The sequence below is a fragment of the Podarcis pityusensis genome, assembly GCF_964106645.2.
Source record: "Podarcis pityusensis genome assembly, chromosome: 16".
NCBI lineage: Eukaryota > Metazoa > Chordata > Lepidosauria > Squamata > Lacertidae > Podarcis > Podarcis pityusensis.
The window spans coordinates 39,291,395-39,314,175 of record NC_138041.1 but is presented as its reverse complement, the minus strand read 5'-3'; the positions used below and the strand labels follow the sequence as shown (position 1 = coordinate 39,314,175).

Here is a 22,781-nt window from a genome sequence, read left to right as displayed (position 1 = left end):
CACACCACATACGCAATTTAAACTTATTGACACCTTTAAGCAAAATCACACCCACTTTTCTTCTGAAATTGAAATATTGTTTGAAATCTTGAGCTCCTCAGGTTGAAAACAGCAGGTTTCAAGGGTGGATCAAGATCTCATAGGATCCATCTGGAAAGAACCTAATCTATTATTAACCATAACTTCCTTTCTTAGCCAAAACTTTCCTTCCATGTAAAATACCTGCAGTGTCTCTGAGAAAATACACCATGTCAGTCTCCACAAAGTCTTCTGGGATGTTGTTCATAGCCATGTGATAATACAGGTTATAAACCTCCCGCTTTATGGTTTTCTGAAACAGAAAGGGACAAATTGACAGGAGGTAAGACTGTTTACAGGGATCATGCTGGTGCCTTGACAGGCATGTAAGCAGGACTGGGGAAACATGCCTGTCCATCTATTATCAACAATTGCAATCTAGAATTACCCATCAGATTTTCCAAAGATATGGCAGGAGGGAGGACAGGAGGGAAACAGGAAATGGAGCAAGAGACAGGGGAAAGAAATAAAAGTACAAGCTGAGAAAAGGAAGAAGGAAGAAGGGAGGCAGGGAAGGGGGCAAGTTAAAAAATTTTGTTAGAAGTTTATTATAAGTTCAGCAATTTCACATCTGAGTTCTTTTAAAAAAAATTGGATGGATGCCATTCAGACCTGGGGTCTTATTTGCTTAAATTTGTCAATAAGGCCTAAGATACAAAAAAAAACCCCTCATTTTGCCTATGTGCCTGCATGACTGGTCGGTTCCTACACAGGCCAGAGAACTGCAAAGCCGTTTCCAGAGAAGTAGGCCATGACTGAAAATAAAAAGTGAGAAGACATTCTTTTAAAAAAATAACTTTAGTAAAAAGACAAAAGAGATGGGAATGGGGACAGAAATGGAAGAGAGGTATATTCATGCTTGCAGTCTACAAAATGTCAAAGCAGAAAAGAGAAGGATAATTCTGTAGTGACCAGTGTAACATTCATAAGCTTTTAACGTAATATTTTGTGTTTTAGCTAAGATTATGTAACCACAATTAATATTAAACTATTTGTTTGTAAACTGCCTTGATAATCCCTACAAAAATAATCAAGAAGTATGCCACAGATACATTTCAATGCTTCTTTAAAAATTTGTTTTCAAAGATGCTCAATAATCTATCTGTAATTCTGATAAATGTTTTCTCTAAAAGTTTGAATCGCATTTTCCCCAACAGTGGCAATACAGTGGTACCTCGGGTTACAAACACCTCAGGTTACAAACACTTCGGGTTACAAATGCTTTAGGTTACAAATTCTGCTAACCTGGAAGAAGTACCTCAGGTTACAAACTTTGCCCCAAGATGAGAACGGAAATCGTGTGCCCATTAGCGAAAGTGCACCTCAGGTTAAGAACAGTTTCGGGTTAAGAATGGACCTCCGGAACGAATTAAGTTTGTAACCCGAGGTACCACTGTATACACTAAGAGCTGATGTTTCATAGGAAACATACCATATTTCCAATACCATATGTTTTGTGGGGGGGTTTGGGCCAAAGTTGCTGATCTTTTTATTATTATTATTGGAAACTGTGGAAAAAAAGTTTTCTTACAAATCGCCTGTGGCTGATGTAATATGGCCAGTGTAACATAGGAACATTCTTTGATACGCTCACAAATAAATGCCTCCAAAGCAAAACACTGTGCATGTTACACTTTACTAGGTATTCACGAGTTGCTAGTCAGCATCAATTCCATGTGGAAAGTTGTAATGCCCATGGTAATTTAAACTTAGCTATGGCAATGCTCTAATGATTTGTTTCCTAGTTTCAAACACAACAAAAACTAAGCTGCCAATTGACACCATATTTGCATGGCTGTTTCTGCACTTTGTTTCAGCATAACCAGTTTCCATAATACCCTGTTCTCGTGGAGTTTACATGCAGCAGGTCCCACTTTACAAATGTTCACTAACTGAAAATTAGCTTATCCGAACATGAGCAATTAGTGCCCAAACCTCACTATACACACCACAGATTCAGATACCCAAACAGAGAGCATTTTTTGCTTCTTTGTTTGCCTTTTGCTGGCTGGCTGAGAAACAGAGGGAGGAGGGAAGGGGAGTGATTAGATAAATAAGATAGCATTTTTCTGGATTTTCCTGCCTTTCCTGAGGGTTTTTAGCTTTGGGGGTTAAAATTCCATGGTTGGGTACATATTAATAAATTTTCCCATAGGAATAAATAGAAACTGTTGACTCGTTATGCAAACACTTCCCTAATGAACAATTTTCAGGGAATGCATTGTATTTGGTAAGTGAGGCCTATGTGTGTTTTAGATTATGTTCAAATTCATTTATATGTGTGCCTTCAACCTTTTATAGTGTCACACTGTTTTCTAAACCAAGGCAAGAGACCTTCAGTTCCCAAGATTATTTTTGCAATTCTAGATCAGGAGTGGGAACCTCCAGCCCATGGGCCAATCTTGGCCCACCAGACTTCCATTTGGCCATGAGGCCATTTTGGGCCAGCCACACCCAACCTCCCTACAGCTGACATCTTACAGGTAACAGCAGGGCTTGCCAGAAAGGGTGGGGCTTGGTTGTCAGGAGCCTTTGAAGTGCTGCTCAAATGGGATCAGCACTAAACAGGATCACTCCCCCTTCGCATCACCCAATACAAATAGGGAGTGATTCTGCTGTGTTCAGAGGTGCAAGAGAGCTTCCTACATGAGGGTGCACCAAGCAGGATTGCTCCCCTGCCTAAAATCAGGAGAGATGATCCATCTTAGCACTCCACTCAGGGAAGTAACTGGACACACCAGCAAGTTCCCTACAAGGAGTTCTAGGCTCATCCAAACTCAGTGTAAAAGAGGAGGAGGGGGGAAGTCTCTTCCCTTTCCTTTTAAGCCTGATCTTGCTGCAATCTTAAAGGGAAGTAGACTCACAAATTATTATTATTACTATTATATATTTGTTTATATACAGCCTTTGGGAGTCTCCCCTCTCTTTTAGACTGCAGAGAGATTGAGCTTAAAGGGGACTCCCAAATTTTCTTTCCTCCACTTCCCTTTTTAAACCCAATATTGCTCCAATGGGAGCAAAAATCCTCATCCCTCTCCAGCCTAGCTAGCGAATGCCAAACAGGATGCGCTTCCCTCCCTGATGCCTCTGAGGGGAAGTTTGTAGAAGCCTGTACATGCTTCAGGAAAGAGGGGTGAGGGTCTAATAGAGAAATATAAATTCTACAATTTTCTAAACCATAATAAGGTTTAAAATAAATAAACCTTAAAAGGGTATATGATTGCTAAACATATTATCTTCATCCTCAAAGTATTAACATATCTCCACCCTCTTGTCTGACTTGTCTTTAAGACTGCAAGCTTGTCCAGGACAGGAACCTGTCTCAGATGGTATGGTACAAATAATAGGCTTTGGAGGCATTCCTATGGCAAGATCTGTTGGAATGAGCAACTTAGGATGCAGTGGATTTCCAGTGACACTAAGTCCTTGACTCAAGCAAAGATATGAAGTGTAACTTGGTCATCCTGACTCCGCTGGGCCATGTGACTTGACAACCCAGTATAGAACACTATTTTAAATGTTTGTTTTCCCCGCTGCCATGTTTAGGCAGAGCAGCAACTGCCTTGCTGCTGAACAGAGTTTGGATCCAGTGTAACAGTACATCAGCGTACTCAACTTACACTGGCTTTACTTTTCATTGGGGGGGGCAGGGAGTGTGCTTTTGTAACTAATGTAACATGCTGAACCGATGTAAGTTTTATTGTCCTAAGCTCATATGATTTTGTTCTGAACATAACATTTATTGTCTTTCACCAAATGAGAAAGCACCGATATCGATACAATAAAGTATTTAACCTATTCTCTATTGTCTTTGGGAGATCTTTAACTGAACTTTGGAGGGGGCGAACAGAGAACTTCTGAGTCATCTTGCATGTCATGCTTCTGGCTGTTTTATTCATGTTCAAAATGTGATTTTGAAAAACTCTTGCCAGATAATGAAACTTTGGAGAATTATATTTAAAATTATACAGAACATGTTAAGTATGTATGAAAATGGAAAATGAGCCTGAAAGTTGAGATTCTCATGAAATTATCTGGAAATGAAATGAAGGGCTTCTCAATGGAATTCATAACGAATGTGTTGCATCCAATGATAGTACTGCTCAAGGTATAGCCATTCAAAATGGACATGACTAACTTAGATGAATTAATTTCAGAGGGTCTACTGTAATTTAGTTGGATACAACCCATCTGTGCAAGGTTTCCTAATACAGTGAGCAGACCTATTTGCTTTGACTTTTCCATGGAAAGCCCATGTTTTTGGTGCACTGAAAAGCCAGCACTGAAGACAAACACACTTACTTTATACATCCTAACTGCTCCACCGCCCATACCCAGTTCATGCTCTATATCAGTCAAGCTCCCAAGGGAAGCTGCAGAAGAATGGTCCACCACAGGTTTCTCGCCAGTTTCGGGCAGAGAACTTTTGCTTTTTCGATCTCTCTCTAAAAAAGGAATATTTGGAATAAGAAGTCAGTGGCAAACATGAGTGCAACATATCAATCATGCAACCTGAGCTATAGGAGAGGGCTCACTTCAAGGGGGCTCAAGTACAGCGAAATAGAGCCTCCTTGTGCAGAAGCAGTATACCTCTGACGAGATACTGGGAAGTCAGGAGTGTGAGGGCAAGCTCCCATTGGCCCCAGCTGGCATGGCCAATATTTATTTACTAATTCGTTCATTTATTTAGGAGGATTTTCATCCCACCTACCAACCAAAGTTCTTGAGGCAGATTATATTTAAAACACAATACAAATGATAATGGCACAATGATTACTCACTCTCTTCTGGGCAATCTTCCAAGGGCCACATCCCAGCAGGGCCAGAAGCAAAAGTGGGCAGGACAACAAATGTATTCCGCCTCCCTTTTGTACACTAGGTTAGTTTCTAAATATACTCACACACCTCTCTCTATTCTCTGTCCAGACAAGCAAGAGTTCTTATCACAGTTCCAGTCAGGCAAAAATATTAAAGATGTGAAGCAGAGCCAGTGAGTGGGGGTGGCCTGGGAAGAATTTCAAGGACCATATGGAGGGATCTGGAGGGCCACGTTTGGCCCTCAGGCCTGCCTGGGGCTCTCCACTCCCTGAATATTGAAATATCTCCCCTACTTCTCCAAGGCTGTAAGTACCACTCTGCAACTGAATCTCCCAAGAATTAATGGTTGAAGCAACCAGATGTTGGTCCTTATAAGCCAGGGCTTCTACACTTGACAGCAATTGCTATCTCTCAACTGGGTCTACGACAGATACAGGAGGTACTGGATCAGCAAACGCGTTAAAAGCTTTTCTCCTAGCCTGCAGATTTCTAATAGTCTGGGATGATGGGAGCTGTAGTCCAGCAAGTTAAGCCCCTAAAAATATTTGTTGTTTAGTCATTTAGTCGTGACCGACTCCTCATGACCCCCTGGACCAGAGCACGCCAGGCACTCCTGTCTTCCACTGCCTCCCACAGTTTGGTCAAACTCATGCTGGTAGCTTCAAGAACACTGTCCCACCATCTTGTCCCCTGTTGTCCCCTTCTCCTTGCGCCCTCCATCTTTCCCAACATCAGGGTCTTTTCCAGGGAGTCTTCTCTTCTCATGAGGTGGCCAAAGTATTGGAGCCTCAGCTTCAGGATCTGTCCTTCCAGTGAGCACTCAGGGCTGATTTCCTTAAGAATGGATAAGTTTGATCTTCTTGCAGCCCATAACCAGAGACTGTTATCCTATATTCACTTACCTGGATACATACCGTGTTCCAGAGTGCTACATACCTTCTGATCCCACAATTCATTTTTAAAAACAAAGAAACTGTGATCCTAAAACACGTCTAATTTAACTCTAACTCTTTCTGTAGTTGAGTCTCCAGCTGTTAGTGAGGCTTTTCCTGAATTGTTTCCTTTACGTACTTGATTCTACCATTGAACTGCTGGACGCTGCAGCCATCTTCTCTGAACGATTATCTTCCTCGTCTTCTTCATAGGGAACATCTGTTCAGAAAGAAACAAAGAAAAACATCACACAGAAGTTACAAAAAACCGAAGCTGGGTTCATGAGCCCAGTCCAGAACTTTGCATGGACTCTGAACTCACACAAGAAACTCCTCTGTCCACTGGCAGCCAAGTAAGAAGAGACTCCATAAAGGAATCCTCTCCTTTGAAGTTAGCAGGTTCAGAAAGAAAAACTATTCAGAGTGCACAATTTGAGCCAGGGCTTGAAGCTTGTTTGTGAAGTCAAACTGAAGTCAAACTGAGCCCCGGAATATATAAAATAATGGTTACATTGTATTATATTGTTACAATTGAACAGCTTTTCTTCAGTTGTGATTTCTGACATCCCGAAACAAAGATGCTGGGGCTGACTACCTGGGACAAACTAAAGAAACTTTGGACCTGAAAGTTATGATGAGGGAAGGACTGAAGACCGTGTTGTTTATTTATTAAATCCACACTCAGTCCTTCCTCACAAAGGCGCCCAGGGCAGCAAACAACAAGCGATAAAACAATAAAAACATTTTTAGAACAATTCCAGTACAGATACAGACTGGGGAAAATCACAGTAAAGTGGTGGGAAAACACTCTGAGACATGCAGGAGGTTTTTTTAAAATATATATCATAACTCTTTTACATAGTCAAGGCAGAAGATAGTGATGTCGGAGGAAGGATGCAAGGATGTTGCTGCTCAGCAACTGGATCAGGGCACTCTGTATATGCTCAGAGACACTCTATCATTTCTCTGCCTCTAACAGGCAGGCGTTTGTGGCAAATGAAAGGCGATGGCACACAAGGCTATGGTCATTCTGTGCGGAGAGTTAAGGCACTCAGCAAATGCTCAAAGGCACTCTTAGAGCACACACTTTCTGTAGGAAAAGTGCAGTCCCGAGACCCCCTATCTAAAACCCTGGATAACTACTGCCGCTGCCAGTTAGTGCAGGCAACACTAGGCTGGACTGCTCAATTATCTGACTTGATAGGAGGCAGCTTCTCCTATGTTCCTATGAGGGAGGAGCGGTGAGAGGATTCCAGGGACAGCCAATGTGGCACCCCTCCAGATAGATATATAACTTCCTTGCTGTTTAATTGGTTTTTTTTATTGTTGGATCCCCCCCCCCGTTTGCAGCGCAGCAGTTCCCTTTTATCCATACGTCGCCTTGAGTCCCTTCAGGGGGCAAAGAAGAAGAAGGGCAGTTGTGGACTACAAATCCCATCAGCTCCAGGGCTGTTGCAGCCTCAAATATCTGGAGGGCGGGGAGCACGTGGGCTTTCCCTGGGAAGGGGGCGAGGCCCTCTGCACGCGCTCAGAGGCCCCCTGCCCACCGATCTCGACGTCGACCTCGTCGAGGCGGATCTCCTGGCGGAAGAAGAGGGCGGCGGGCTCGCCCTCCTCGGCGCTGGCGCCCAGGTTGAGGAAGCGCAGGAGGATCTCGGCCTCGTCGCCGTCGTGGCGGTTGAGCAGCTCCTCGAAGGGCGCCCCGTCCTTCACGCCCAGCGCGCTCTGCAGCCGGTCGCCCACCCACTGCACCCGCACGTCGTCCATGCCTCGCCTCGCCTCGCCTCGCCTCGGCCGGGTTTCGGCTAGCAGGCCGGCCGACGCGCCTCCGTCGCCACGGCAACGGCGCTAGGCCGCAGGGCGCGCGCGCGGCACCAAGAGCCGGAGGAAACACGGCGCGCGCGCGCCCGGGCGGGGCGGGGGGGGGGAGTTCAATGTCCATAGAAAAATGTGCGGAATTCAAGAAAGAACATTTATGAAAAATAATTTATTACGGACTCTGTGTGTGTGTGTGTGTGTGTGTGTGTGTGTGTGTAAAACTCATCGTGCAGAAAAAGGGGTCTGGGTTAAAGGCGGATCTACATGGATCCTCCACTTTTAAAAAAAGTGCAAACCTAAATTCTGTAAGGGTAGAAATCAAATCTTCCAAGCTAGCCTTAGCCTTAGCAAACTCCAACAACATCAAGCCTTGATCACTAACCATCATTTCAATGTGCTATTTGGAACAAGTAAATTTGGGAGGGTTTCAGGACTTTTTCTGTGCGCTTCAGACATGTGGTTTGTGTTCGTGTGTGTGCTTAGTACATTTATGAACATTTATTTTATATATATGTACGACCTTAAAATTATTAAAACAATAGTAATATTTGATATTATAATATTAATGATATAATAAGATAATGATAATTATTATTCTTTTATTTATACCCCACCTATCTGACTAAGGCTGTCGGAGCCACTCTGAGCAGCTTCCAACATACATCAAAACGTAAGAAAACATTGCGCACTTCCCTATACAGGGCTGCCTTCAGCTGCCTTCTAAAGGTTGCATAGTTACTTGATCTTCTTGGCTCCAGGATCACACGACTCCATGCCCTCACGATGTTTCTCTCTGGGATATCATACCACATCCTCCAACATTTATCCGAAGGAAAAGCGGGACTTTCCGGGATCAAATCAGAAACCAGAATGGCTTCTGTAAATCCAGGACTGTCCCTGGAAAGTAGAGACAAAAAGCATGAGGATTCATGGGGATCCGTGCTTCAGAACCCCGGTTTTGGGCCATGGAGTTTCCAGGAAGCCGTGGATATGTGATTTTTGTGGTGCAGGTTGTGCCCCTGGACATGATGTGTGATTTGACAGTGAGTTAGGGGTGGCCCAATGCAAGAAGTGTGAGGATCCATGAGGATCCGTGCTTCAGAACGTTTTCGGGCCACGGTCTTGCCAGGAAGCCGTGGATCCGTGATTTTTGTGGTGCATGCTGTGCCCATGGCCATGCTCTTTGATCTGATGGTGACTTCGGGCTGATCTAGTGCAAAAAGCATGAGGATCCGTGTTTTTTAACCATGTTTTTGCACCTTTGCGGTACCACGAAACAGTGGATGCGTGATTTTTTTGGTTCTGCCTATAGACAAATACGTGGTGTAGAGTATCAGGGTGTTTTTATTTTGTTTCAATATAAAAATCATATGAATTCATGAGGATCCATGTTTTTGTGGTGCTGCTGTGTTGGATCCAGGTTTTTTATAGTCCAGTCTGTAGGCGTGCCTTCCAGATGTGTTTTGACACTGGATTTGTTGGAGTTATGTTTTAAAAAGTGGAGGATCCATGAGGATCCATGTAGATCCGCCTTTAACCCAGACCCCTTTTTCTGCACAGTGTGGTGTGCAGTGTGGTGAGCCAGTGTGGTGTAGTGGTTAAAAGCGGTAGTCTCCTAATCTGGTGAACTGGGTTCACTTCCCCGCTCCTCCACATGCAGCTGCTGGGTGACCTTGGGCCAGTCACACTTCTTGGAAGTCTCTCAGCCTCACTCACCTCACAGAGTGTTTGTTGTGGGGGAGGAAGGGAAAGGAGAATGTGAGCCGCTTTGAGACTCCTGAAGGGGAGTGAAAGGCGGGATATCAAATCCAAAAATCCAAACTCAATAAATTTTACACACACACACACATGCATTGAAGACACCATCCACCTCTACTCACAACCAGAGTAGCCCATTCTTTTTCTTCCATTTCTTCAGTAGATTATCATGGGTGACAAGGGAGAATTTAACCATTAAGGTGTTACACCAGAATGGTTCCAGACTACATTAATCTAAGGATGTGATATTTTTTACTGGGCAGTCTCTTGTATCCATTGTAATGATTATATTTCCTGAACAATACAACCCACTCTCATCCTGCCACCATCCCTACAATAATAGTTCTCCTTCCAACTCTGGTATTCGCCCATTCTCATCCAATCATTTTCTCTGTAGGGACTCATATCCTCATTTCCCCCACAGCTTGGTTCCCCAGAGGTTTAAATCATCACCATCATAATTCATTGCAAGCTACAATTTAACAGGCACAATGTTTGTTCTCAAAATGAGTGATTAGCTTTTATTTAAGATGAATATGAAAGAAGGCTAGATTTATTCTGCCGGCAATTATAAAACTCGGTAAGGTGAAATACCTCCATTTTCATTTTGAAATTAAAAAAAAACTTTTAAAAGGTAGCTGTCTTCACCGAGTATAAACAAGTTTCATTCAAATTCACTGCTGTGTCAAAAACAAAATTAAACTAGAACCTGATTTTGCAAGTATTAAGTTCCAGCAATGGAATGATGTGCATAAATGGAGTGTGTAATTGTTTTCTAAGAACTTGTACTAACGCAGGTAGTTTGCCATTCAACACTGAACAAAAGGTATGGGGATATCCAGACAGCAATACTGAAGAAACTTACATAAGCATATACTTAATTTCAAGGAATCTTTTTTTCATTTAAGCAAATGAAGTTTAAGTTCCACCAGGAGTTAAATTAGAATATTTAATACCTTGCAAAATAATTTCAGGTAGCAATATTGGAAGAGAATCACTGTGAGCCCCTATAACTCGCTCCTTGGTCAACTTAACAGGCATTTCCTTAAAAAATTCAAGGCCACAGGCTTCCAAGTTTTTAGTGAATCCAAAAGCTGGCATGGCTTTCAAATCCTTCCTCTTATATTCAAAATGTAGGATGTGCAATGGCAAAAAAAATAGCATAGCTCTTGCTGAAACCAGAGGCAAAAAGCTTTTAAACAATATCTTAGCCCATGTATTAGACTGCATAACAAAGTCTTAATAGTTTCCTGTAAATACTGAAAGGTAAGCAACTTCGTTCTCAGCTACTGCCTGATTTTCTGAGCTATGAGTAATCGTGAAGGTGCAGTAGTACTAACAGGAATGACAAGGCATTTTTCAGTACTGAACTCAGGTTCAATGGGGCTTACTTCCAGTTAAGGGCATATCAGATGCACTGTAAGGGTTTACAGAAGAAAACAAACTGCTCTTAAAAATACCTGCAGCATTTTTAAAAGCAGCAATGAGATATTTAGAATCAGTTTTAAAATCAATTTATATGTGCTCATGACTGGAAAACACAGACATTTTTGTGACTATTTACCAGAAATCCACGTTAGCAAAATCCAAATGTGAGGTTATATATTACAAAATTATTTGGCTGCATTGTAAGGCAATCAGTGTTTTTCTTTTCTACAATGAACTGTACAAGAATGACAAATAGGTACATGATTATTTTCAAACAACTCTAGAGACGTACCGACTACAGCAGCCAAACTATGCAATGTATCTATTACAATGTAAAGAAATGTCTTGAAAGGAGAAAGGTGTGAACTTGTATCCTTCGCCTGCGTAGAACTTGTTCTGAAATTCTACCCTGTAAGAAGAAAAGCACTACATTCAGATAAAGGCAATCACACGGACCCCGTTCAAAACTGCTAGGCAAACATGCTCTGAATCGTATCTACAATGAATAATTACTTTCCAGTGGAACATACTTAATGTCAATAAAGGATTCATTTACTTTAAAAATAAAAATAAAAATTAAGCTTTACATTTTTTAATTAAAAAATCCAAAATGTTTTGCTAGCAAGCCACACACACACACACACGTATATATTAAAAGGAACACACATACCAGTGAAGTCGTACAGCATGTAGAAAAGCAGAAAGACCTTCCATGACTAAAAGAATGAATATAGTTAGAACCATAAATAAGGCTGAAACTGGTATCAGAAGGATGATCCCATAAGTCGCATCCACGCGAAGGCCCACTCTCATGATCATTGCCCAGAGGACTTCTGATAATTCTAAAAATAAAAACACAATAAACTGTCCCAAATCCTGCTTTTTAATACTTTACCACATGACATGCCTAAAGGACAAGTAATTTTGCCAGGGACACATTTCTCATTATTAAAAGCAGTTGAAGATGTAATACCTTAATCATGCCCTGCTCAGATGCAACAGGAAACTATGGCTTTGGACTATGTGGATGAGCTGTGGAAAGCTCTTAGCTTGCATGATCTGTTGTCCCCACTTCATACTGGCAAGACTGGAAGATTTGCTTCTGCTTTTAAGTTAAGTATATTTCCTATGGTGTCTAAAGTTAGGGAAATGCAGTTTGCTTCTTCACCTTCAACCCAATACTGCCCATACCAACAATGTATCATGCTGAATGTAATTGAACTGTATGATTTGAACGCTAGCATTTGAACACTGAATATACTTCTGTTACTCATGAAAAATATTTTAATAAAAACTTATGTAAAAAAAAGCTGAGGTCAAACCATGGTTTCAGATTCTGGCCTCTTTACTAACCATAGCTTCAATATACCACAGTTCTCATACATTATAGGGAACAATGATTATAGTTTAAAACTGAAAATGGATTGTAAAGGTTCCAAGCGGTTGCTCGAGAACAAGCAGGCAATTACCTGCCTACTCCGTAGTAAAGCCTTGCTTTAGCTGCAAAAATAAACTTTATCTGTCCAGAGCGCCACTCTCCCGTGGCTGGCTCATTCACTGGCAGAATCCATGAGTGGGTGGTTCTTAAACTTTCCCCAGCAAAGCAATTTCTTGATGCCCAGTCCGCGCCTCCCCTCTCTGCGCGGAAGCTTACTGCGCAAGGAGGGCGTGGGTAACGGAGGACCCCTCTCCTCCCCGCTTTGCCCAGGCGAGGTGTCCTGGCACCGCCTCGCCTCCTCCGAGCCCTGCAGCTCCTCTCCACTGGAGGCGTGGTTACTCTCCTCTGCGGAGTAGGAGCTGCTTCCCACGATCCTTGGAGGCTCTCTATAATCCATTCGGCTTTTCCTCTCTCCCTCCTGAACAGATGGCAGTTCCCTGACATGAATGCTTCCAATTTCCTTGCAGGAAACCAATTTTTATTATGTCTGAATAGGACAATGAATATGCACATTAGAATTAAATATGTTTTATATTTGTTTTAAAATCAAAAGCGGGGAGAGACTCCTGAAGAACCAAGGTGGGAACAAGAAAATAGAGCGTTTGAGACTGCATGCAGGATACTTACGTGCATGGGCCAAACTGAGAGCCCAGAGCCTGAGGTATGAAGCAGAGTTGGAGATGCATCCTAGACAGTATTCAATGGTATGGATAGCTTGATCCATGAATACATCTGTAAAGTTAAACTAAAACAAAATAATATGTAAACATACAGATGTACTTTAGAATTCCCGGGACACATCAAATTCATTTCAGTAGGTGGTCTCCAGTGCTAGTCATATTCAGAGTAGACCCACTGAGATCAACAGGCCTACAGAGTATGACTTTGTTGGGTATCAGGAAGGACCAAGCAGAAGGTCCCAGGTTTAGTCGCCAGCAACTCCAAATAGGGCTGGGAGAAAATCCTGCCTACAATCCTGGAGAGCTGCTGCCCGCCAGTGGAGATAGTAATGTGCATTGCCACATCTCTGTCAGCCTGTCTGAACTTGCTCTATGGTGTTTTTAAATGGTATTCCTTGGGCAGTTTTTACCCTTAAGGTAAAGGCAACTGTAAAGGGACCCCTGCCCATTAGGTCCAGTCGTGGCCGACTCTGAGGTTGCGGAGCTCATCTCGCTTTATTGGCCGAGGGAGCCGGCGTACAGGGTCATGTGGCCAGCATGACTAAGCTGCTTCTGGCGAACCAGAGCAGTGCATGGAAACGCCATTTACCTTCCCGCCAGAGCGGTACCTATTTATCTACTTGCACTTTGACGTGCTTTCGAACTGCTAGGTTGACAGGAGCTGGGACCGAGCAACGGGAGCTCACCCCATCATGGGGATTTGAACGGCCGACCTTCTGATCGGCAAGTCCTAGGCTCTGTGGTTTAACCCACAGCGCCACCCGCGGCCCTTGTTTTTACCCTTACTGCCCCCAAAAAGCACAGAGAAGCGTTAGGTTTTATCTTAGGCACATACTCCATGCATGGGGATGTGGAGGCTTCACAGCATGCTGTGTCAATCATGCAACACTATCCTGAATCCTCTGCAATACGCAGTAGTTCTAGAGTAGTCAACTCAGCATGAAAAGGCTCTCTGGAGGCAGAACATTTGAGAAAACTATTGCTAGAAGTTTTCTAGGGGGTATTTAGATAGCACCCTCAATAAGCCCAGCACAACACAGTAACAAATTACAAGATGACAGGTCCCTTCCCCAAGGAGCTTACAATCTAAAATTTAACACAGGGAGAGGAAGGAATTTATGGGCAAGGGTAAATGCAGGGGGAGATGCATTAATTTAAATGCCAGGGTGCAGGACACCCTAAAAAGGGCGTTTTGAGGAAGGGTTTGAAATAAGAGCCAGCATCCTGTAGGTGGCCTGTGCACATTTTGCAGTCTTCCAGACTGCTGATAAATGCATACAAGTCACAAAGGGGGGTAGTCCTTCCGAAAGAAATAAGGGACCCCTGACCATTAGGTCCAGTCGCGGCCGACTCTGGGGTTGCGGCACTCATCTCGCTTTACTGGCCGAGGGAGCCGGCGTACAGCTTCCGGGTCATGTGGCCAGCATAACTAATCCACTTCTGGCGAAACCAGAGCAGTGCACGGAAATGCCGTTTACCTTCCCGCCGGAGTGGTACCTATTTATATACTTGCACTTTGATGTGCTTTCGAACTGCTAGGTTGGCAGGAGCAGGGACCAAGCAACGGGAGCTCACCCCGTCACGGGGATTTGAACTGCCGACCTTCTGATCAGCAAGTCCTAGGCTCTGTGGTTTAACCCACAGCACCACCCGCGTCCCTCCGAAAGAAATATAACACCACAAACTAAAGGGGAAGGCGAACACGCCCTGTGCTGCACTGAGAGGATTCCTTTTACATAGCTCCAAACTACAGGCAGTGTCTGCGAAACACACACATCTACCTCTTCTTTCTCCTCATCTTTGTGCCTGTGGTCCAAAGAGCTGCTTCCTTCTTCAATATCATGAGTTCTCAGCAGAGCAATTTCTTCTTCACTTTCTTTTCGTACTAACCGGTAGCCTTTCTGGAGAATTTAAAAATAAAAAATTGAATTGTATCACTCACCCCACCTCAACGGCCCAAGTTGGATTACAGCAACCATGCAAGCCATCTCCACCGGCCCCCCAAAAACCCAAGTGCTAAAGATTTCGTTCTCAAGAAAGGTGACCAACTTTTTAAAATGAAATGAAGCCTTCTGTATTTCTATCTCAGTGCTACCCAAATTTTTGAGAGCTGAAACACACTCTACCCACAACCCTCTACTGAATTAAGGTTGCTTTTATAGTGTGTGAAGAGTAAGAATTAGCTGCACTTTAGGGAACCCTCCCAGTGGCACAACTTAGCAAGACCTCAAGGGCCAAAAACAGCCTCACAGCAGAATGACTGTTCACAAGATCAACAACTGGTAAGGGTCATGTCAACACCTGGGCCAGCTTGGCAATCCTTGCTTTTTTAATAAAAAAAATTCCTTCCTGTAGCACCTTAAAGACCAACTAAGTTAGTTCTTGGTATAAGCTTTCGTGTGCATGCACACTTCTTCAGATACACTGAAACAGAAGTTACCAGATCCTTCTATATATTGAGAAGGTGGGGAGGGGTATTACTTAGAAGGGTGGTGGGAATCGGAGATTCGCAGATAGCTGAGATGAGCCTGTTGACGACTCTTAACGACTGTAATAGGTCTTACAGGAAAAGGCAAGGGGTGAGAAGGTGAGGAATGGCTTAGTCATGTATAATGAGATAAGAATCCGATGTCTCTGTTCAGACCAGGTTTCTCCATTGTTTTAAGTTTGGTAATGAGTTGTAATTCAGCAGCTTCTCTTTCCAGTCTATTTCTGAAATTCCTTTGTAGTAAAACAGCTACTTTGAGATCTTGTATAGAATGTCCTGGGAGATTGAAGTGTTCTCCTACTGGTTTCTCTGTTTTGTGATTCTTGATGTCAGATTTATGTCCGTTTATTCTTTGGCGTAAGGTTTGGCCTGTTTGTCCAATATAGAGAGCTGAAGGACACTGTTGGCATTTGATGGCATACACAATGTTAGACGATGAGCAATTAAATAGTCCCGAGATGGTATGTGTGATGTTGTTGGGGCCAGTAATGGTGTTGTCCGGGTGTATGTGGCAGCAAAGTTGGCATCTGGGTTTATTGCAGGCTCTGGTGCCAGTGTCCGTGTTAAGTCTGGTTGTAGTATTATTGTGGGTTAGGAGTTGTTTAAGATTGGGTGGCTGTCTGTAGGCAATGAAAGGTCTTCCTCCCAGAGCTTGAGAAAGAGAACTGTCATTGTCCAGGAGAGGTTGTAGATCTCTGATGATGCGTTGAACTGTTTTAACTTGGGAGCTGTATGTGATGACTAGTGGAGTTCTGTTATTTTCTTTTTTGGGTCTGTCTTGCAGCAAGTTCTCTCTGGGTATCAGTCTGGCTCTGTTGATCTGTTGTCTAACTTCATCTGCTGGGTATTTTAGTTCTGAGAAGGTTTGTTGTAGATCTCTTAGGTGAGAGTCTCTGTCTGTAGAATTGGAACAGATGCGGCTGTAACGTAGTGCCTGGCTATATACAATGGACTGTTTGGTATGTTTGGGATGGTAGCTAGAGGCATGTAGATATGTTTGTCGGTCAGTTGGTTTACGGTATAAGGTGGTGTCTATGTGTCCATCCTGTATTTTTATAGTAGTGTCCAAAAAATGTATTTCTTGCATAGATTGATTCATTGTAAGGTTGATTGTGGGGTGAAAATCATTGAATTTCTGGTGAAAGGAAAACATTTACCACTCTCAACTGGAGCTACTGAAGAAACAGAAAAACAAGAAACTCTCTAACCTTTCCAACCTACAGGCTACTAATCAAAACAAGATCAACAATATTGTCAATCTCTCACAGCAAGCACTCAGCCCAGCCGAGGAATCAGTCCTTTCACGTGGACTGTCATTCTGCCCTGCCAAATCCCCACACATGATCCAGTTCTACGGGGACTTGGAAGCATTTTTCCGCCGTTTACGCCTGAAGGAGTATTTTCAACACACACAACAACAAGACAAATCAGAACAAACAACAACTTCACAACACAACACCTCTCAACCCACTGGAGAACAACAACCACCCTCCCAACAGAACACTGACCACCAACTACCACTGAAAAAGTGTTACACAAAAAGGGACTCCACATGGACCCCTCCTGATGGACGCAATACCACACTGGACTTGTACATTGACTGCTTCCGCCACAGAATCCAAACAGATGTAACCAGAAAACACCATCGCTTACAACAAAATCTAAACCATGCTGAAAGGAGAGCCATAGATAATCTCAGAAACAACCCTAACATTATAATTAAAGAAGCAGACAAAGGGGGAGCTGTCGTCATCATGAACAAAACTGACTACATTCAGGAGGCTCGCAGACAACTTTCCAATACCGCCTTTTACACAAAATTGGACTCAGACCCCACACAAGAATACAAGAAAGAACTGAACAAGATTGTTAAGGAGCTACCCCCACACATCCAAGAACAGATCCTCACCAACACACCAACAGAACCTCGACCAGGAACTTTCTATCTTCTACCTAAAATACACAAACCAGGAAATCCAGGACGCCCCATCATTTCAGGTATTGGCACTATTACAGTGGGTGTCTCTGGTTATATGGACTCTGTTCTGAAACCATATGCCATCAGTGCTCCCAGCTATGTACGTGACACCACAGATTTTCTGAGGAAAATACAATCTTTAAATAATCTTCCCAACAATACTATACTAGCTACTATGGACGTGGAATCTCTGTATACCAACATCCCACACAACGATGGTTTACAAGCTATAAGGAACACCATTTCAGATAAAACCACAGCGGACCTTGCCACCAAACTCTGCCAATTTGTCCTTACCCACAACAACTTCAAATTCGGTGATGACCTGTTCCTTCAGATCAGCGGCACAGCAATGGGCACCCGCATGGCCCCACAGTATGCCAACATCTTCATGGCAGATTTAGAACAACGTTTCCTAAACTCCTACCCACTCAAACCTCTCTTGTACCTACGATACATTGACGATATTTTTATCATCTGGACACATGGTCAACAGACCCTGGACACCTTTCACCAGAAATTCAATGATTTTCACCCCACAATCAACCTTACAATGAATCAATCTATGCAAGAAATACATTTTTTGGACACTACTATAAAAATACAGGATGGACACATAGACACCACCTTATACCGTAAACCAACTGACCGACAAACATATCTACATGCCTCTAGCTACCATCCCAAACATACCAAACAGTCCATTGTATATAGCCAGGCACTACGTTACAGCCGCATCTGTTCCAATTCTACAGACAGAGACTCTCACCTAAGAGATCTACAACAAACCTTCTCAGAACTAAAATACCCAGCAGATGAAGTTAGACAACAGATCAACAGAGCCAGACTGATACCCAGAGAGAACTTGCTGCAAGACAGACCCAAAAAAGAAAATAACAGAACTCCACTAGTCATCACATACAGCTCCCAAGTTAAAACAGTTCAACGCATCATCAGAGATCTACAACCTCTCCTGGACAATGACAGTTCTCTTTCTCAAGCTCTGGGAGGAAGACCTTTCATTGCCTACAGACAGCCACCCAATCTTAAACAACTCCTAACCCACAATAATACTACAACCAGACTTAACACGGACACTGGCACCAGAGCCTGCAATAAACCCAGATGCCAACTTTGCTGCCACATACACCCGGACAACACCATTACTGGCCCCAACAACATCACACATACCATCTCGGGACTATTTAATTGCTCATCGTCTAACATTGTGTATGCCATCAAATGCCAACAGTGTCCTTCAGCTCTCTATATTGGACAAACAGGCCAAACCTTACGCCAAAGAATAAACGGACATAAATCTGACATCAAGAATCACAAAACAGAGAAACCAGTAGGAGAACACTTCAATCTCCCAGGACATTCTATACAAGATCTCAAAGTAGCTGTTTTACTACAAAGGAATTTCAGAAATAGACTGGAAAGAGAAGCTGCTGAATTACAACTCATTACCAAACTTAAAACAATGGAGAAACCTGGTCTGAACAGAGACATCGGATTCTTATCTCATTATACATGACTAAGCCATTCCTCACCTTCTCACCCCTTGCCTTTTCCTGTAAGACCTATTACAGTCGTTAAGAGTCGTCAACAGGCTCATCTCAGCTATCTGCGAATCTCCGATTCCCACCACCCTTCTAAGTAATACCCCTCCCCACCTTCTCAATATATAGAAGGATCTGGTAACTTCTGTTTCAGTGTATCTGAAGAAGTGTGCATGCACACGAAAGCTTATACCAAGAACTAACTTAGTTGGTCTTTAAGGTGCTACAGGAAGGAATTTTTTTTATTTCGACTATGGCAGACCAACACGGCTACCCATCTGTAACTTGCTTTTTTAATAATAATAATAATAATAATAATAATAATAATACAGGTGTCTCCCCACTTTCATGCGTTTAACACATGCGTGACGGCACCTGCACAGTGCCAGGAAATAAATAAAATCAATTTAAACAGCAAAAAGCCGCAAAAATGGCCCAAAAACAGTGGGGAAATGGCCGAAATGGTGCAAAAAGAGCAAGAAAATGGTTAGCAATCCTATGACCCTTTGCACTGATATTTCAGGCTGTGGAGAGTTGGAGTTTGAGAAAGGAGATTTAGAGAGAACAATTGTGGTGGAGTTGGGTGGGTTTTTAGAGTAGTTTGGCTTTTAGATGGTGATCCCCACTATACATGATTTCACATATGTGTGCGATACCTGGGAACGCAACCTCTGCCTGTAGTCATAGGCTGGTCAGTTGGGCTACACTGTTACAGAACTTCATTTTATTACTTTTGGCTTGGAAACATATATATGTCCTTTTCTGTAACAAAATGGTGTTTATTCTTATCCTTTTTTCCTTGCCCCTTAACCAAAAAGAACATGTGTTTACAGAGCCATCAAACTAATTCAGAGAACATACATTTAATTGGAAGAAGGATTTTGCCAATCTTATAACACACATGCTACCATAGGCAGTTATTTCCAATACATACTCTGTATGCTCCGATGCTTTGGCCTCCATTGCTCAACCAGTATAAATAAAGTGGTTTTCCAAAAAGCAGCACTGGAACTGAAAGCACAGCAACAGACAGGAGAAATTTCTGTAGAACCATCTGTTTTGAAAGAGAGGAGGCAAAAAAGACAAAGCTGTTTTATATGGAGGCTGATTCCCTCCTCCCTACACAAAACCACTAAAACTCTCCTAATGGCAACTGCCGTGCCTCAGAATGCGACAGTTCGCCCAGTGCCCTGAAGGGTGGAGAATCTGTGGACATCACTGTGGACATCTCCAGGAATCACTAAACTACAACTCCCACAATCCCTGAATGCTGGGAATAGAGCTAATGGGACTTGGTTCCAACAACACCTAGAGGACCACAGGTTCCCCACCTTTGGCATATACATTACTGAAAGGATTCAGACAGGTGTCAATTCTTTGCAGGAAAAGGATTTGCAAGACAACTGACTTAAATGCCAGTTTGGAATTGGGGTTTTTTTTCCATTTACTTTTTATACCTTATTAATTTTAATACAATAAAAAAGTAAGGCCACAACATTTATTTATAGTTCAAAAGAACCCTTCTGATCCCCTGCCAAGGTGACCATATTAATCAGGCAGATTTTTTTTAATAAAAGAGTTAAAGTTGTGTTAAAATTGCAGCTGGCAAATACCATCCTAGAAGAGGGAGGGGAAGAAATGACTTTCCTAATATGATGCCTCCTGCAACACATGTAAAAATTTATCAGTTAACTAAAAACTGAGATTATGCATTGATGATTCAGTTCTATGCATGCTTATTCAGAATTCACTGTGTTCCATGTGGTTTACTTCTCAATACGTGTATTTAGGACTGCATTTGAAGATTTTTTAAAAACTGGGTTACAAGTCCTAAAATGAACACTTTTGTATGGCTGTCTGTTCAATTCCATATATTTCTCCAACTGCCTCTCTTCCTTTCAAAGCATCCACTTGCATCTCCATACACACAGCAAAGACAAAAACCAAATCAGTGCAGAAAGAACAGCAAAGAGAAAAATGTGGGGAAACCACATATTAATATTGCCTTGTTTATACTTTGCATACATCACTACAATATTTCCACATTTATGCTTTTTCTTCCATGCCACAACTTTCATATGCCACTTCATCCCAGGCCACTGCGCCCACAAAATAACTTCTGATTTAGTCTTATCTTTTCATTTATGCAATACTGAGTTGCTAAAAAAGAAGTGTTGCTCTTATCAGAACATTTTATTCCTTTCTCTAGAATCAAAAAGATGCCTCCTAATTCCAACATACACACTGCCAAGGCTTGCACCGCGGGGAGGTCACTTTGGTGTTGCTAACGCAGTGGTTTGACTTCCATCGTCTCCTGAGACAGATGGATGCCAACAATACCAGCACAGGGAAAGACTATCTTCCATACATGCCTAGAACCAAGTACAGTGGTACCTCTGGATACGCACACTTCAGGATGCGAATGCGGCAAATCCAGAAGTATTTTTCCAGCTTTCGCCCCGTGCGCATGCACAGAAGCGCTCTTCCACACCACACGCATGTGCAGAAGTGGCACCTCTGGTTGGGAATTCCTCAGGATCTGATCGGAGCTCCGGAACAGATCCTGTGCGCAACCAGAGGTACCACTGTAATACTTTAACCTAACTCTTCCCAAAATTCAGTAACTACTGCACATTCGCAGTACATATACCCCAAAGTGGCTCCACTCCCCACACCTTCAGCCACATTAGCAAAGATACATTTAAGCAACCTAAATTAAGCAACCTGTTAAAGACCTGTTCATTTCAACTAAGGAAATTTAAGTACATGCCTAACTATTCCTTTGAAATCAATGCAGCAGAAGAGTTGTGTGTTTTGCTTTCTCTTTAGGAAACCCTGAACTGCAAGACCGGAGACAGGCAAAGATAAGGAATTCTGTGACTATCTTTCAGATTATAAGGCTTACCAACCTGTCCTTCGAAAAAGATGTGTGGTTCTCTCTTATTAGGAAATAGGAACATGTTAATGAACAAAATCAAAATGCTGGGAGCCGTCTCAGAGTTCTTCGCGCTAAAAGCCAACCATTTATAGATGATCATAAAAACCAGGTATCCAAAGATGGAAAGAATGAACAGAAGTTGAGGAATGAACACCAAATAAATATTGTACTTCTTCCTGAAATGCCTGGTGGAATAAGAAAAAAGGTGGATTTCGTTTCATTTTTTGTATTCAAAGTGGAAATCAGTTTTACAGAGAAAGCTTATACATAAATATAGTGTCTATGCCAAGAAAAAAGAAGCAACCTCCAGATGTTAGACCACAATTCCCATCATCCCTGACCACTGGGCCATGATATGGGAAGTTGGAACTCAACAACAGGAGTACAGTTACCCCATCTCTGATCTGAAAAATGAATGCCAAGACATTTACTGCCCAGCAACTCTCTTCTGCAATGTTGGATAAGCTGCTACTTACAGACCTAGGAGAAAACTGTTCTTTGCCATTTGTAGCCACAGGATAGATGTCTTGGAAAGAAAGGTGTTAGGAGCAGGGAAGCGAGCAGAGTAGGTCATGCTCCTCCTGTGGACACCCCCCCCCCCCGTTAGATGTCAAGGAAATAAACAACCATCTGACTTTTAAAAGACATCTGAAGGCAGCCCTGTATAGGGAAGTTTTTAATGTTTGATGTTTTACTGTGTTTGATGTTTTAATTTGCTGGAAGCCGCCCAAAGTGGTTTGGGCAACCCAGTCAGATGGACAGAATAATAATAATAATAATAATAATAATAATAATAATTAGAGTAAGGTCATGTATAAGGTTCCCTACTAGCTAGGGAGCTCTAGGGAGCCTTAAACAGTAGGCT

At 42.6% G+C, this 22,781-nt stretch overlaps 2 protein-coding genes across 3 annotated transcripts in view; both read right to left on the bottom strand.

Annotated features, from left to right (window-relative positions):
- Window positions 1-7,600, bottom strand: part of DNAH10 (dynein axonemal heavy chain 10) — a 117,984-nt gene extending 110,384 nt beyond the window's left edge. The window contains exons 1-4 of one of the 2 annotated variants that reach the window (XM_080985597.1): window positions 7,376-7,600; window positions 5,968-6,048; window positions 4,381-4,523; window positions 223-331 (exon numbers count right to left, since the gene is read on the bottom strand). In XM_080985597.1, the coding sequence (XP_080841723.1) occupies window positions 223-331; window positions 4,381-4,523; window positions 5,968-6,048; window positions 7,376-7,595 (553 nt within the window). In that variant the 5' untranslated portion in view covers window positions 7,596-7,600. Of the gene's footprint in view, window positions 1-222; window positions 332-4,380; window positions 4,524-4,983; window positions 5,096-5,967; window positions 6,049-7,375 lie in introns of those variants that run through there. The other variant, XM_080985598.1, reaches the window with a different exon arrangement.
- Window positions 7,601-9,898: 2,298 nt separating this feature from the next.
- Window positions 9,899-22,781, bottom strand: part of ATP6V0A2 (ATPase H+ transporting V0 subunit a2) — a 38,157-nt gene continuing 25,274 nt past the window's right edge. The window contains exons 15-20 of the mRNA XM_080985625.1: window positions 21,888-22,101; window positions 19,913-20,032; window positions 14,732-14,851; window positions 12,898-13,015; window positions 11,503-11,674; window positions 9,899-11,241 (exon numbers count right to left, since the gene is read on the bottom strand). Of these exons, the coding sequence (XP_080841751.1) occupies window positions 11,142-11,241; window positions 11,503-11,674; window positions 12,898-13,015; window positions 14,732-14,851; window positions 19,913-20,032; window positions 21,888-22,101 (844 nt within the window). The 3' untranslated portion in view covers window positions 9,899-11,141. The remainder of the gene's footprint in view (window positions 11,242-11,502; window positions 11,675-12,897; window positions 13,016-14,731; window positions 14,852-19,912; window positions 20,033-21,887; window positions 22,102-22,781) is intronic.